The sequence below is a fragment of the Eumetopias jubatus genome, unplaced genomic scaffold (assembly GCF_037043125.1).
Source record: "Eumetopias jubatus isolate StellerSeaLion01/CBP00866 unplaced genomic scaffold, mEumJub1_p1.0 scaffold_9, whole genome shotgun sequence".
Taxonomy (NCBI): Eukaryota; Metazoa; Chordata; class Mammalia; order Carnivora; family Otariidae; genus Eumetopias; species Eumetopias jubatus.
The window spans coordinates 97,655,112-97,667,584 of NW_028274815.1; the positions used below are offsets into that span (position 1 = coordinate 97,655,112).

Sequence of the window (12,473 nt, forward strand, 5' to 3'; positions counted from 1 at the left end):
CCTATTTTACAAGACAGTCTGTAAAGGAAAATCCAAGCCAGGCATGTAGTGGATTCTGTCTTCCCAATGTCTTCAAGAAAGACAGTGGTTCTGGAAGGCCTAAGAGCCCCCGCCTGCCTGCTGTGCTCTGATGTTCTCGGGTGGTGGGTTACAGCGACGGGTCCTGTTCGCTTGTCTGAACTGGTTTTCTCCTTTTCCCCGTCACCTGGGTCCATTTCCTCTCCAAGTTGAGGCAACTTTTATTAGAATCTCAATCTCAGCTGGATACAGCCAAGAGTGAAGCCCAGAAACAAAGCGATGAGCTCGCCCTGGTGAGTGAGCGTGGAGAGGAGCGGGTGTGTTCCCCGGGCGTGCGTGCGTGCGTGCGTTTGGTTAACTGGCCAGTCGTGTTTCTCCACCCCGTCAAGGGTAACGCGGTGTGGTGGAGGGGAGCTGTGCGCCGATCCAGCATTAGTGGCAGGCTTTTTTTTTTTTTTTAAAGATTTTATTTGACAGAGACACACAGCGAGAAGGAACACAAGCAGGGGGAGTGGGAGAGGGAGAAGCAGGCTTCCTGCTGAGCAGGGAGCCCGATGCGGGGCTCGATCCCAGGACCCTGGGACCATGACCTGAGCTGAAGGCAGACGCTTAACGACTGAGCCACCCAGGCGCCCCTAGGGGCAGGCTTTGATGGGTCCTGCTGGAGGGGCTGCAAGCTGGGGGGTGGCTGCCGGGACCAGTGCTCACGCTCCACTTCCTGTGGCCCTGGGGGAAGGGGCTGGGAGCTCAGGGCTGGGCCTGGGGGCAGTCCAGCTCCCTGTGAGCCCTGTGGCTCAGACCAGTTCGGTCAAACCTGTGGGCGTGCCCGGAGGCCTGCCGTACCCCAGGGCGGGGGCCGGACAGGGGTGCCGCCTTGGCAGAGGTGTGGGGCTCCCTGCTGTGCAGGTGGCCTCAGGTCCTCCTAGCTGTCCGCTTTGGTGGCTGACACGCTCCCTGGCCCCTGGCGAGGTCAGCCGGGCCTCACGGAGGCGGGCCTCCCCCACGCCAGGACCAGCCCCGGGGCTTCGGCCACAGCCCGTGCTGCTGGATTTGCAGCCTTTCCTAAAATCTTGAGTTAGTCGTTACCACTTAGAAATTGGCAGTTTTGGGAAGACAAACACACGTCTGGTTTTTGGAGAAGAGCCGGCAGATCTGGTCCGGGGTGCGGGCACTCCCCCAGCAGCCACCGCCGAGCCACGAGCAGCCCCTGCACTGGGGCACGTGCTCCAGAGCCCCCAGCATGCCCATGCTTATTCAGGCCTCACCCAGGACCGGCACACCAGAGAGCGGGCACCATCCAGGCCGAGTCGCCTGAGCCCGAGGGCCACTCACCAAAGCCATGATGGCCTACGCCGGGTCTGGGTGACGGGACCTGGGCGTGCCGCCCGGGTGGGGGTCATGGGCTGAGAAAAGCCCTGAATTCTTTATCACAGGCCTGCCCATCTTGGTGTCACCTTTGGGGGGCTGCTGTTGGGAGGGAGGGAAGCCGGGGGGCAGGCCTGCCGATGTCCTTTGGCGCAGTGCCTCTTGGAGGGGGCCCGAGACCACCCAAGGCCCCCTGGGGAGCTTGTACTGAGGGCCCACCCTGATCCCGACTAGAACCTTCACCCGAGCTTCGTGGGTGATGCAGCTGCTGCTTCAGATCGGAGGCCCCGTGGCCTGGGGGCCCCCCCGGTGTGTCACCTGCCCCCCAGGGGTGGAGCCCTGATGTGAGGGGACCTTATTAGGCAGGTGCCCTCTCCTCATCTTTCCTAGATCCTAAAGAGGGCTCTGAACAGTTGACTGCACCTGAAAGGGATCCGGGACCTAGGCGGTGCTGTTTGTACCGAGCCCGTGCGCCGCCTCTCACTTCCTTTTCGGTTCCTTAGCTCTGTGTGAGCCATGTCCGTCAGCGGTCACCTTGCTCCGCGGAGGGCTCAACGGCTGGCCTTGGAGCAGAGCACAGGGATGGCCCCTAGGCCTCAGTTTGGCTCTGGGTGAGGGGTCATGGTTGCCAGACCAGGTCCCCCATGGGGCTTCAGCCATCAGGAGCATCTGCCGCCCTCCCGAGGGGGTCTGTGCGCGCGCGCGTGCACGGTGGCCCTGTGTCCAGCTGTGAATGGCACAAACCCCCCACCCCTCCCTGTTTCAGGTCAGGCAGCAGTTGAGTGAGATGAAGAGCCACGTAGAGGATGGTGACGTAGCTGGGTCCCCAGCTGCCCCCCCAGCAGAGCAGGACCCCGTCGAGGTTAGGGCGGTGAGCCGGTCCCCAGATGTCTGTCACTAACAGCCCGTGTGGGCCCCCTCCCGCCCATTTGGAGAGCAAGGGCGGCAGGCCACTGTTCCGGCTGAACACTGGCTGCTACTGGCTGCTACTCGCGGCCTCCACCGCCTGCTCTGTCCTCCCCCCGCCCAGTCAGGGGCCGCCCAGGTTCTGAGGAAGCCCCAGAGCAGAGGAAAGGGCAGGAAGTGGCCACGTAGAGAGGTATCAGGCGCTGGATCCTAACCATGTGTGCGGGAGGGGTGGGAGGGCGAGTCAGGGAGGCCGGGCCTGCGGTTAGGGAGTCTGATCTCCGCTGTGGCCCTTGCTGCGACGTCCCTCGCAGGGCGCTTGCTCTCCAGACTTCTGACCCAAATAATTGCGGTTGAGAGCCCTCCCCAGGGGCCTGTCCCCAGAGGAGCAGCTGTGGGGACGGAGTTATGTGGCTGGGGCTTGCACCGTGGCTCTTGCTAAAGGCACCCGGGGTCAGCAGAGGTCCTAGTAGTGCCCTTCTTCAGTCCCCCAGCTCTGTCCCTGCGGGCGGAGGCACCATCTCCCCAAAGGGGTAAGCTCTGGGAATGGGGGCAGCCGGAGGCAGGGAGAGGCTGAGGGAGCGCCAGTTGCAGCTAGAAGGTGGAGCCTGCCCAGAGCTGCAGTCCCCGCGGGGGTCCTTCCCCAGCTTCCCACAGTCTGTGTGTGGTGTTTCCACACAGCTGAAGACGCAGCTGGAGCGCACGGAAGCCACCCTGGAGGGCGAGCAGGCGCTGCGCCAGAAGCTCACAGCCGAGTTTGAGGAGGTCAGGCCCTGCCCCTGCAGCCCCCGGTGCACCAGGGCCAGTGGGGATGGGGGTCGGGACTCTGAGGGGCCGTCCGGCCTCGGCCCCCCCACTCCTCCACCTTGAACCCGTGTCCCGCGGCGGACCTGTGGGATGTGCCTGTGGGGTGTGCAGGGCCTCCTGCCCATGGCCCGCTGCCCTGTCTCCACCAAGGCTCAGAGCTCGGCGTGTCGGCTCCAGGCAGAGCTGGAGAAGCTCCGCGGCATGGGGTCCCTCGAGTCTTCAGAAGCAGAGGAGGTCTCGCAGCTGAAGGTAGAAGTTGGGGGGGGGGGGGTCAGGAAAGGAGGGCCACCGGGGGCCGGCTCTTGCCACCAGCTTCCCAGGGTCACTATCTGGGGTGGGAGGGGGAGAGGAGCCCTCTTGAAGCCCCTTGAGCAGGGTCCAGCCTCATTTGGTGGTGATGGGGGGTGGCGGGATCCCTAAATCCCCAAGGTCACGCTGGGCAGCCACTAGTTAGTGTGGCTATGTCCAGGAAGTAAAACTGTCACAGCAGCCCCAGTGCACCGCGGGAGGTCCCCAGTGTTACAGGAAGCTGGTGGTGGGGCACGGACCGCAGCTGCATGCCTCTGGAGGACTCCCGGTTCGCGAGCAGCGGGGCCCTTTGGGCAGAGCCAGGTGCTCCTTGTGCTGTGTGCCGCGTGTTGGCTCATCCCCTTGGACCCTCTGACCCCCAGGAGAGACTGGAAAAAGAGAAGAAATTAACCAGTGACCTGGGACGCGCTGCCACCAAATTACAGGAGCTTCTGAAGACAACCCAGGAGCAGCTGGTGAAGGAGAGCAAGATGGTGAAGGAGCTGCAGGGGCAGCTGGACAAAACCGTGAGTGTCCCGGCCCTGCCCACAGCCTCGGCTCCCCCAGCCCCTGGAGGTGGGCCCGCCCCCCGCAGCAGGGAGGCCCCAGGACTCCTGGGCTGCAGGGCAGATAGGAGACCCAGGCCTGGGGGCGGGACGTAGTAGGGACAGCCTCCTGAAAGTAGGTGGCAGGACCCCGCAGCCTTCCGGACCCAGCCCCCACCCTTCCGCAGTCCTCCTTGGTGGGAAGTGCATCCCTGACGCCCACTGCCCACTAGGTCCTCACTCTACACAGCCTGGGGTGCCGGGGTCCTCACCCAAACTCAGGGACCTCCCTCTCCTCCTGCCGGCTCCCCCTAGCCTGGAGTCCGCTCTGGTTCTCCGGACTTGCTGGGCTGGGGCGTTCTCTGACAGAACAGGAGTGGGGTGGGGGTGTTAACCCCAAGGGGGACTGGAGGCCCCTAGGAGTTAGGGGTGAGCACTTGCCTTGGCTCCTTGGCCCCAGCCTCTTCCTCCCTCTGCCCACCTTTGTTCACAGGACAGTAGCAGCTCAAAGGAGGGCACATCTGTCTGAGTCTCCTCTTCAGGACAAGAAGTTACTGTTCAACTTACCAAAATGCCTTACACATTCCTTACAAATAAATCAACCAACCAACACAGCGTTATCAAGGCCCAACCTCCAGTAGCTCTGAGAGAAGCCATTAGAGACGAGAGTCTCTTAGAATCACAGAAATAGATCTTCCAGACCCCCTGTTTGTAAAAGAGCCTTTGTCACATTTGATAAACACTATTCCCCAGGACCAGCCCTGGACCACCTCCGAGCAGACGCCAAAGCCCTTATCAGCTCTGTGACAGACCCCAGGGGATGTGCTGGGGAGGCCGGGACCTCTGGGTATCTGTATGTCAATCAGTGCAATTGTTTTCTTTCCCTGGGTTGGGGGGTCAGGAGGCGGGCGGCCCCGGGGGAGAGTCTCCAAGGCTGTGGAGCAGACTGGAGGGTCACATCCCAGCCCAGCGAGGCAGCAGCCCCTCACCCCTGGGAGAAGTTGCCAGCAACAACGGATGTGTGACCTCCTGGACGTTCATGCCATTAAAACCAACATTGTCGCCCGGCGCTTTTGGTCTCGTCTGGTCTGCTGGGGCTCCCCGGCCTTGTAACCATGCTGTGTGGCACCTGTGTGTTGCAACGGTATTGGGGTCAGGGTGCTGGAAGTTTGAGGAGGGCTCCCCATAGAAGTGAGCTTAAGCTGGAGCTCACCAGAGCAGGAGGTGTCTGTCAGGAGAGGGGAGGAGGGCTCACGGCGGAGGGGAGAGCAGGTGCAGGGATCGGTGGCGAGGGCAAGCAGGCCTCGTGGAGCCAGCTTACGAAGGACAAGGCATCTGGACAGGTAAGGCAGTAGGAGCCCCGAGATTTTTAAACAAGAGGAGACCATCATACCTGTTCTGGCAGAGAACTCTGGAGGGGGCTGAAGTGGAGAGGGGAAGCCCACAGGACTTGGGACGCGGATGCTATGCTTTCTGGCAGGAGACTGAACAGGAGAAAGTAACGATACCTGATGCTGACCATGTGCCCAGCCTTGTGCTTGGTTCTCATGTGAAACCTTCCAGTCCCCACGGGAGGTACACCCCACGCTCCCCCTTTCTGCAAAGAATCCACAGTGAAGTGAAAGCTCACCTAGTAAAAGGCAAGGCAGGTTTCAAACCCACCTCTAACGTTTGTCAGTGTATCACTCAGCCTGGGGGGTCAGCTGGAGGGGAAGAGTCAACTTTCACAGTCCATGGACTCCCATGAATAGTGGCCGAGTCCCCCCAGACCTGTGGCCCCTCACTGCAACTTCCATGTGCCCTGTGCATTAGGAGCAGGGACTCTATGCAGAATGACCTGCGCCGGGGAGGGGGGGGGTCACAACTCCTCCCACCAACAGTGAGTGGCCTTAACCAAGGCCAGTGGTTTAGGACCCTGGTCAGTCTCCTGGTGGGAAACTGAGGCCTGACCTGACCCTGCACCAGACTCCTGCGTCAGAAACGTCACCATGGCCTTGTGAGCGTACATTTCTAGTAAGCTCCCGTCCCCCTGCCACACTGACTACAGAATTGAGAACCCTTAGCTGGGCAGATGCCCTCTGAAGGCACAGGAGGGGCGGACCTTGGGGCAAGAAAGGCATGGGAGAGAGACCTGGGCAGTACCAAACCCGGGGCCAGCTCCCTGGGTTCTGGCTCCAGCCCTCAGACCACCTGGCAGAGCCCCTCCGCTGTCTACCTGCCTCAAGGAGGTAAAACAAAGGCGGGCACGATGCAGGGTGGGGGCCCCAGGAGGCTGACCAGGGGGCTCTCAGGCCACCATGGAGACCTCCTGCAGCTCAAGCTCTCAGGGCCCATCGTCGGTCCTCAGCAGAGGGGACCCAAGTTCCGCTAAACAGCCTGCCAGAGCTCGCCTCGGCCTGGCCTTGTCACCAGGGCTGGCCTGGGTAAGGTCCCAGTGCCAGGCTGGGGAAGGAAGAGAGCCATTCAGAAAGATAGTGGAGGCAGCTGCCTTCGGTAGATGCTAGAATGCGGCGGTCTATCAGCCCCCCCGCACCCCCCAGTCTTACTCAACATGGCACAGATGCCTGGAGCGCGTGGCTCGTTGGCCTGGCCGTTCACAGCTCCCTGTCCTGCAAATGCAGGTCCCCTGCAGCCCTGGGTAACTGGCTTGTGTAGCCCTATGCCCTGAAGGCTGGTGTGGAGGCAGGGACCACCCAGGCCGGCCTCGAGCACTTGCCAGTGAGCTGACGCTGGCCCACGGGGCTGCTGACAGGAAGCACCGCTCTCCCCTAGGCCGCGGCCCAGGCAGCCGGGCTCGGTGCTGCCGCCGCGTCTAACACACCCCCCCTGCCCCTGGCCCCAACAACAGTGCAGCTGGGAGAGTTCTGAGAGCATCTAGTCTCTTATCGTGCCCTTCAGAGGCTCCCGGACGCGACCTGAAGCTCCAGGGTCACGCAGCCCACGAACAGCATCCCCAGACCCAGTAGCCCCGTCGTGTGAGCAGCGCCTCTTCTGACCAGCTTCCTCTGGTCATCTCTACATGATACCCAATAAAACGTACAAACACCAGGATAGCGTGGCCTGCAGGCAGCCAAAACACAAAATTTTAGAAACCACTAGACACCCTCCACAAATGCCTTCTGAGCTTCCTTCAGATTTGGGTCTAACAGGATTCAGAGCCTGAAAGAACTGTTACCTTCCCTGCCCCAGTTCCAGCCTCATCCCTGGCACTGAACAAGATCTAACCTTAGAATTTCAGATGTTAGAAATGAAGAACTCTCCCAGGGCGCAATGGGAATAGCTTAGGGCCAGAACAAAAGATGCAAGTTGCAGCCCCAGCTCTGCCGCTTGCGAGATGTGTGACTTTAGGCAAGTGACTTGACCTCTCTGGGCTGCCCGCTGGGGGCACCGGCTACAGGCTGGCAGGTCTTCTGGGCAGAGTCCAAGGACAGACCTGGCCAGCCAAACAGCTCAGGTCACACAAGCTTTGCTTCCAGCAAATCCCTGGCTCCTGGAACTTCACCCTCTCGTAGCCACAATGCAATCATGGGTGACCCTCGAACAACACAGGGGTTAGGGGCATGGATGCCCCCCCCCCCGCACAGTGAAAAATCTGTATTACTTTTGACTCTCCCATAAACTACAAATAGTCTACTCATGACCTGAAGCCTTCCCAATCACAAACAGTAGATTAATGCATTTTCTACGTTATGTGTTATCATACACTGTATTCTTACAATAAGCTAAAGAAAATGTTTAGGGCACCTGGGTGGCTCAGTTGGTTAAGCGACTGCCTTTGGCTCAGGTCATGATCCTGGAGTCCCTGGATCGAGTCCCTGCTTGGCAGGAAGTCTGCTTCTCCCTCTGACCCTCCCCCCTCTCATGTGCTCTCTCTCATTGTCTCTCAAATAATAAAATCTTTAAAAAAAAATGTTTAGAAAATCATAAGGAACATTTATAGTCCTGCACTATAAAAAATCCACTTATAAATGGACCCACACAGTCCAAACCTAACCCAACCCCTCTTGTTCCAGGGGTCAACTAGAATGACCCTTCTTACAGCTGCAGCCCAGCTTGAACTTGGTCCGGAAAGTGTTGGTCTGTATTTCAGAAATGCCCAAATCATGGGAAAGTGGTATGTCCCCTAGGCATATCCAGTCTGAGAGTCCAAAGAACAACAAACCAGCCAAGAAACAGAAGCTGCACTTCCTATGTGTGACCAGCCAGCCCTCTGGGCAGTTCTGCAAAAAAGGAAACCACTCCACTGAGCCTAATTCTATTATCCGAGTTGCTGTGCTCACTGTTTCCTACGGGATTAATACTCCCTGAAATAACAAACTTCATAGTCAAGCTCTGAATTTGGTCGCAGTGGCTTTGTCTGCTTCTTTCCCAGGGCAAAAGAGTATCAGATGACCCTTCAGTCAGCTTTCCACAAACATACTTCTGCACCGTGTCTGCACTTGTAGGAACGTAAACGTGCTTCTGGAAAGCATGTATACCTGCAGTTTAACTCCTCACCAGACTCCGCTGAGGTCTTAGACTCTTGTTTGGCATCAGAATGACCTGCAGTCCTTGTTAGCAGAATTCTTGGGCCCCCACCTCAGGAATGCAGTAAGACTCTCAAAAGTTCCCCTAGGTGGAGATAGAAGTAACTATTAGCATCTTCCCAATTTCTGGCCGGAGAGTGGAGCGGTGGGAGAGGCTTACGTTCTCTTACATCCTTGTACCCTGTGTGAGACCCTCCCCATAGCATGCATCCCTCTCCCACCTCCCACCCCTCTTCACCCCCCCACATGCAAATGCACACACACCAGCAGGGAGTGCTGGTTCTACAAGAAGTGCCACATGCCACAAGCTGACACCACAGAAAAAAACTCCTTGACCAAACACCTGACTCTACCTACATGGCTGATTCTTGAGTCAGGCAGCCGTGGCCTGTGACGCTTCTTGGGAGGCCTGTTAATAGAGACTGTTACTGAAAGCACTGCTTGGCAGTAGAGGAAATCAGAAATTCAGGATGAAAGAATGACAAGCAGAAGTATTTTGATTTAAGCATAACTTTTTTGCCCCCCAAATAAATTGGAAAGGAGATAAAAGCTTGGTATACACATTTGAAGAAAAAGATTCCCAGCTTTTTTACGCCAACTTCCTCATTCAATAAGAGGAAGGAACTGTGATCTTAACTCTAATTGTCTGAAATACCCAAACCTCCACGCCTTATCCAATTTATGGAAGGCCAAGTCCTTCATCCCCAATTCCCATGTGAATAATTACACAAGAGGTAAGTTAAAAATGCTTCCTTTATTATATAAAGCCAATACTGCTACTTCTAAGTTCAACTGTGTGCATCTCTATATTGTTCAAAGTGTTATGCCTGTGATGTTAAAGACAATCACTTCCAAGTGTCATCAGGTAGTGGCTTCCTGTGGGTGTCATCCATTATCCCTGCTCCCCATCCCACATACAATCAACAAACTGCTCTAGGAAATTAGGAAGTTCTCCCAGGCCCCAGCATACACATATACTTAGTGTTCTTCCACACCTTACTGTACCAGAAGCAACAAAATTCTGGAGACACAGTTGTTACAGGTGCCCCAGCTTGTCAATACACCATGTTACCATCTTCATTAACAAAGTGTTGTAATTACAATGGAGCCTTAATTTGCATTATAATTAGTTGTTACAATGTATTGTACATTCTCCTGAGGACACACCAAGATTTTATTTCCAAGATGCAAGGTCACTCTCCGAACAGTCTCTCAACTAGCAAGTGGAGTGCTCACTGCAGGTGCAGGGAGCTGCTTCCTGCGTTCCAACTGCATGCTCAAAATAGTGCTTTGCAAGATCAGCGCTGGTTAGAAGTGTGCACAATTCTGAGGCAGTCTCCATCACACATTTGCTAGAATTAAAAGACTGCCTGACTTAGTCTTACTGTAGTTAGTATATTAGTGCTGTTACATGTGGTAAGGAGATTTATTTTCCATTATGCAGTTTAGCTCAAAAGACAGTAAAGAATTTGGGCCAAAATTATAACCAGATTATGACCAATTCTCTAAGCAAAAGAAACAAAGTAACTGCTGAGGTTACAAAGATGCAATAATTCTCTTCATATGGCCCCTGTACTGTTTGGTGAATTGCATTATTAAAAATCGTGAGTTTAACAAAAACCTTTACAAGCCAACTCATCAAAACAGGCATTTGGCCAATAAATTTAATTTCACACCAATAAAACTTTAGATTTTACATTTATTTAGGGCCATCTGCACGTTTATAGAATATTTAGTTTACTTTAACAGATGACAAGACAGCTCCCTCTCTGTGAGACCCTGGCCTAAACATATTTGCTTTACTTATATAGCAAGAGGATAATATTAAACATGGAAGCTTTCGATTTGTGGCACTGAATGATGGTCTACACAGGGCATCCTTCAAAAGCTACAATTAAGGATCCACCTAGCTTTTCGGCAATACAAGCCCGATTGAGGTCTTCCGGCCCATTTGCTTGACATTCGTGTTTTATGCCTAGGGAGGAAAAACAACAATTCTCTTTAAGGATTATAGCAGTAACGTAACCTAGTTCTTTCTCTAAGACAGGAAACTGTTTTAAAAAAGACCAGTTCTAATATGGATAGAAAAGCTGTGGTATATACAAACAATGGAATACTACACAGTAAGGAGAATAAATAAATCTGTAACTACATGCATCAAAATGAATGACTGACAAACAGGACGCTAAAAGAAGCCAAACTTCATAAAAGCATACAGTCTGGATGATTCTATTTGTATAATGGAAAATCAGCCAAAGCTAGTTTATGCTGCTAGAAGCCAGGCTGCTGACTCCCCTGGGGCAGGACTAAGAGAAAATGGTGTGACTAAAAGAGGCACGAGGCGGACTTCTGTGGTGCTGGTTGTTAAACCAAAAAACCACCATTCTGTTCAGTTTGTGAACAGTAAGTTCCACAAAAATTTATGATGTACACTTTTCTATAGATATGTTGTGCTTCAATAAAAAGTTAAAAAGCAGATCTAGTAATTTTCTTGGTTTTTAAAACGTAAGTACAAATATAAATTCAATGCTTCGATTGCACAGCTGATTTTGTCAACTATATTGAAAAATAAGAGTATTTACAACAGGCATCTCCTTTGCTCTAGAGAAGTTAGCTCTCCAGTGGTATACTACACATTTGAGAACTCTATCACAATGAAAACTATGTAAAATGTGTTACTGATGGCTTTCTCAGAAAAATTACATCGCCTCACTGCAGAATGAGCTCACTTAGGGAATTACAGTCACTTCTCTGTAAAGAACTGCTATCTTTCAAACAGCTGCATCGTTCCTGATTCTCCATAATTTTAAGACCATTTCTTAGCTGCAGAAAGCATAGCAGGTCAGCTTTTGTACCACTTAGTACTGACTGGAGAAAGCCAGTGATAGTTTCGTGAAGGAAAAAAAGTGACAAGGTGACCATCTTTAACATCACCCAGGCCATGTCTTTATAGCAATTCCCTTTCCTTTACTGAAAGGCAGCACAGCATAAGGATGGTGAGGAATCCATCGTCAATCTTTTTCAGTTGTGCTGTGGAATGCTGAGAAGTCACGTTAAAACATCAGTTAACCAACTGGTGAACACACTTCTGGGAAGCAGGGGGGGCCAACATCAACCCAAATGCACACAGAATCTGACAAGGCCTGAATGATGCAGCAATAGGTTTCAAGGAAAGAAGCGAGGATTTCATTTTCCTAAGTAAAACAAGCTAGAGCAACCCTGTTCTACAAGAATATAAAAACCAGCCACAGTAAAACAAAACAAAAACCACACCGGGCCAAGCCCTGTGACCCTGGCTCGCCCAGGTGTTTGGAGCTGGCCATGGCAAGGAAGGCAGTTGGGCAACCTGTTATACTGCATTGACACGATCCAGACCAAACCTCCCATTCTACAGCAAGACAATCAAAGCCCAAGGAGGTTAAGTGCTTTGGGCCAGGGTCACACAGCAGTTAGGTTAAAGCTTAGCCCTCAGTGCAGTCCTCTGGGCATTTGCCCCATGCTCTTCCCATCATACCAACACTTCCTCCCGGCTAGAGGCAGTAAGTATGGTCAGGCCATCTCAGCAGGATCCCAATCACCCCGTGGCAAGGCAAAGAGAAGTGGTCAGTTCAAGGAATAAGGGCGCTTTCCTTTGGACACAGATGAGTCAGTTAACTAAAATCATACCATTCCACAGTAAAGCTAGAGATAAAGAATATCCTTTCCCATGTATGAATGTTTCCTTTTTTCAACTTTGTTATGTCAACACATTCACAGGCAATAATTCATTATGTAGTAGGGCCAATGTAAACCAATGACTCTCCATATGCTATGTGAGAAACTCAGCATCCCAAACTAATTTAAAACCATCTTAAACAAGCAATATGTACACAATGTCCAGAGAATAAAGGGTTTTTGTTTTTTGTCATCCATTCCCCGTCCCCGCCCCCCCACCACCAAGAATAAGGTTTTTAAGACAGGTGGTTCAGTTCAAGAGTGCCGGGCATAAGGCAGAAGACGTGCTGAAAGCGAGGTTCAA

At 53.7% G+C, this 12,473-nt stretch overlaps 2 protein-coding genes across 6 annotated transcripts in view; one reads left to right on the plus strand and one right to left on the minus strand.

Annotated features, from left to right (window-relative positions):
• RRBP1 (ribosome binding protein 1) overlaps window positions 1-4,998 on the plus strand; it is a 63,981-nt gene extending 58,983 nt beyond the window's left edge. For 2 of the 5 annotated variants that reach the window (XM_088026700.1, XM_088026697.1), the window contains exons 19-24: window positions 228-311; window positions 2,150-2,254; window positions 2,971-3,054; window positions 3,247-3,345; window positions 3,768-3,911; window positions 4,423-4,998. In XM_088026700.1, coding sequence (XP_087882826.1) covers window positions 228-311; window positions 2,150-2,254; window positions 2,971-3,054; window positions 3,247-3,345; window positions 3,768-3,911; window positions 4,423-4,458 — 552 coding nt within the window. In that variant the 3' untranslated portion in view covers window positions 4,459-4,998. The remainder of the gene's footprint in view (window positions 1-227; window positions 312-2,149; window positions 2,255-2,970; window positions 3,055-3,246; window positions 3,346-3,767; window positions 3,912-4,422) is intronic. The other 3 variants (XM_088026701.1, XM_088026698.1, XM_088026699.1) reach the window with 2 other exon arrangements.
• A 4,218-nt stretch (window positions 4,999-9,216) lies between these two features.
• Window positions 9,217-12,473, minus strand: part of DSTN (destrin, actin depolymerizing factor) — a 36,586-nt gene continuing 33,329 nt past the window's right edge. The window contains exon 4 of the mRNA XM_028112952.2: window positions 9,217-10,430. Coding sequence (XP_027968753.1) covers window positions 10,321-10,430 — 110 coding nt within the window. The 3' untranslated portion in view covers window positions 9,217-10,320. The remainder of the gene's footprint in view (window positions 10,431-12,473) is intronic.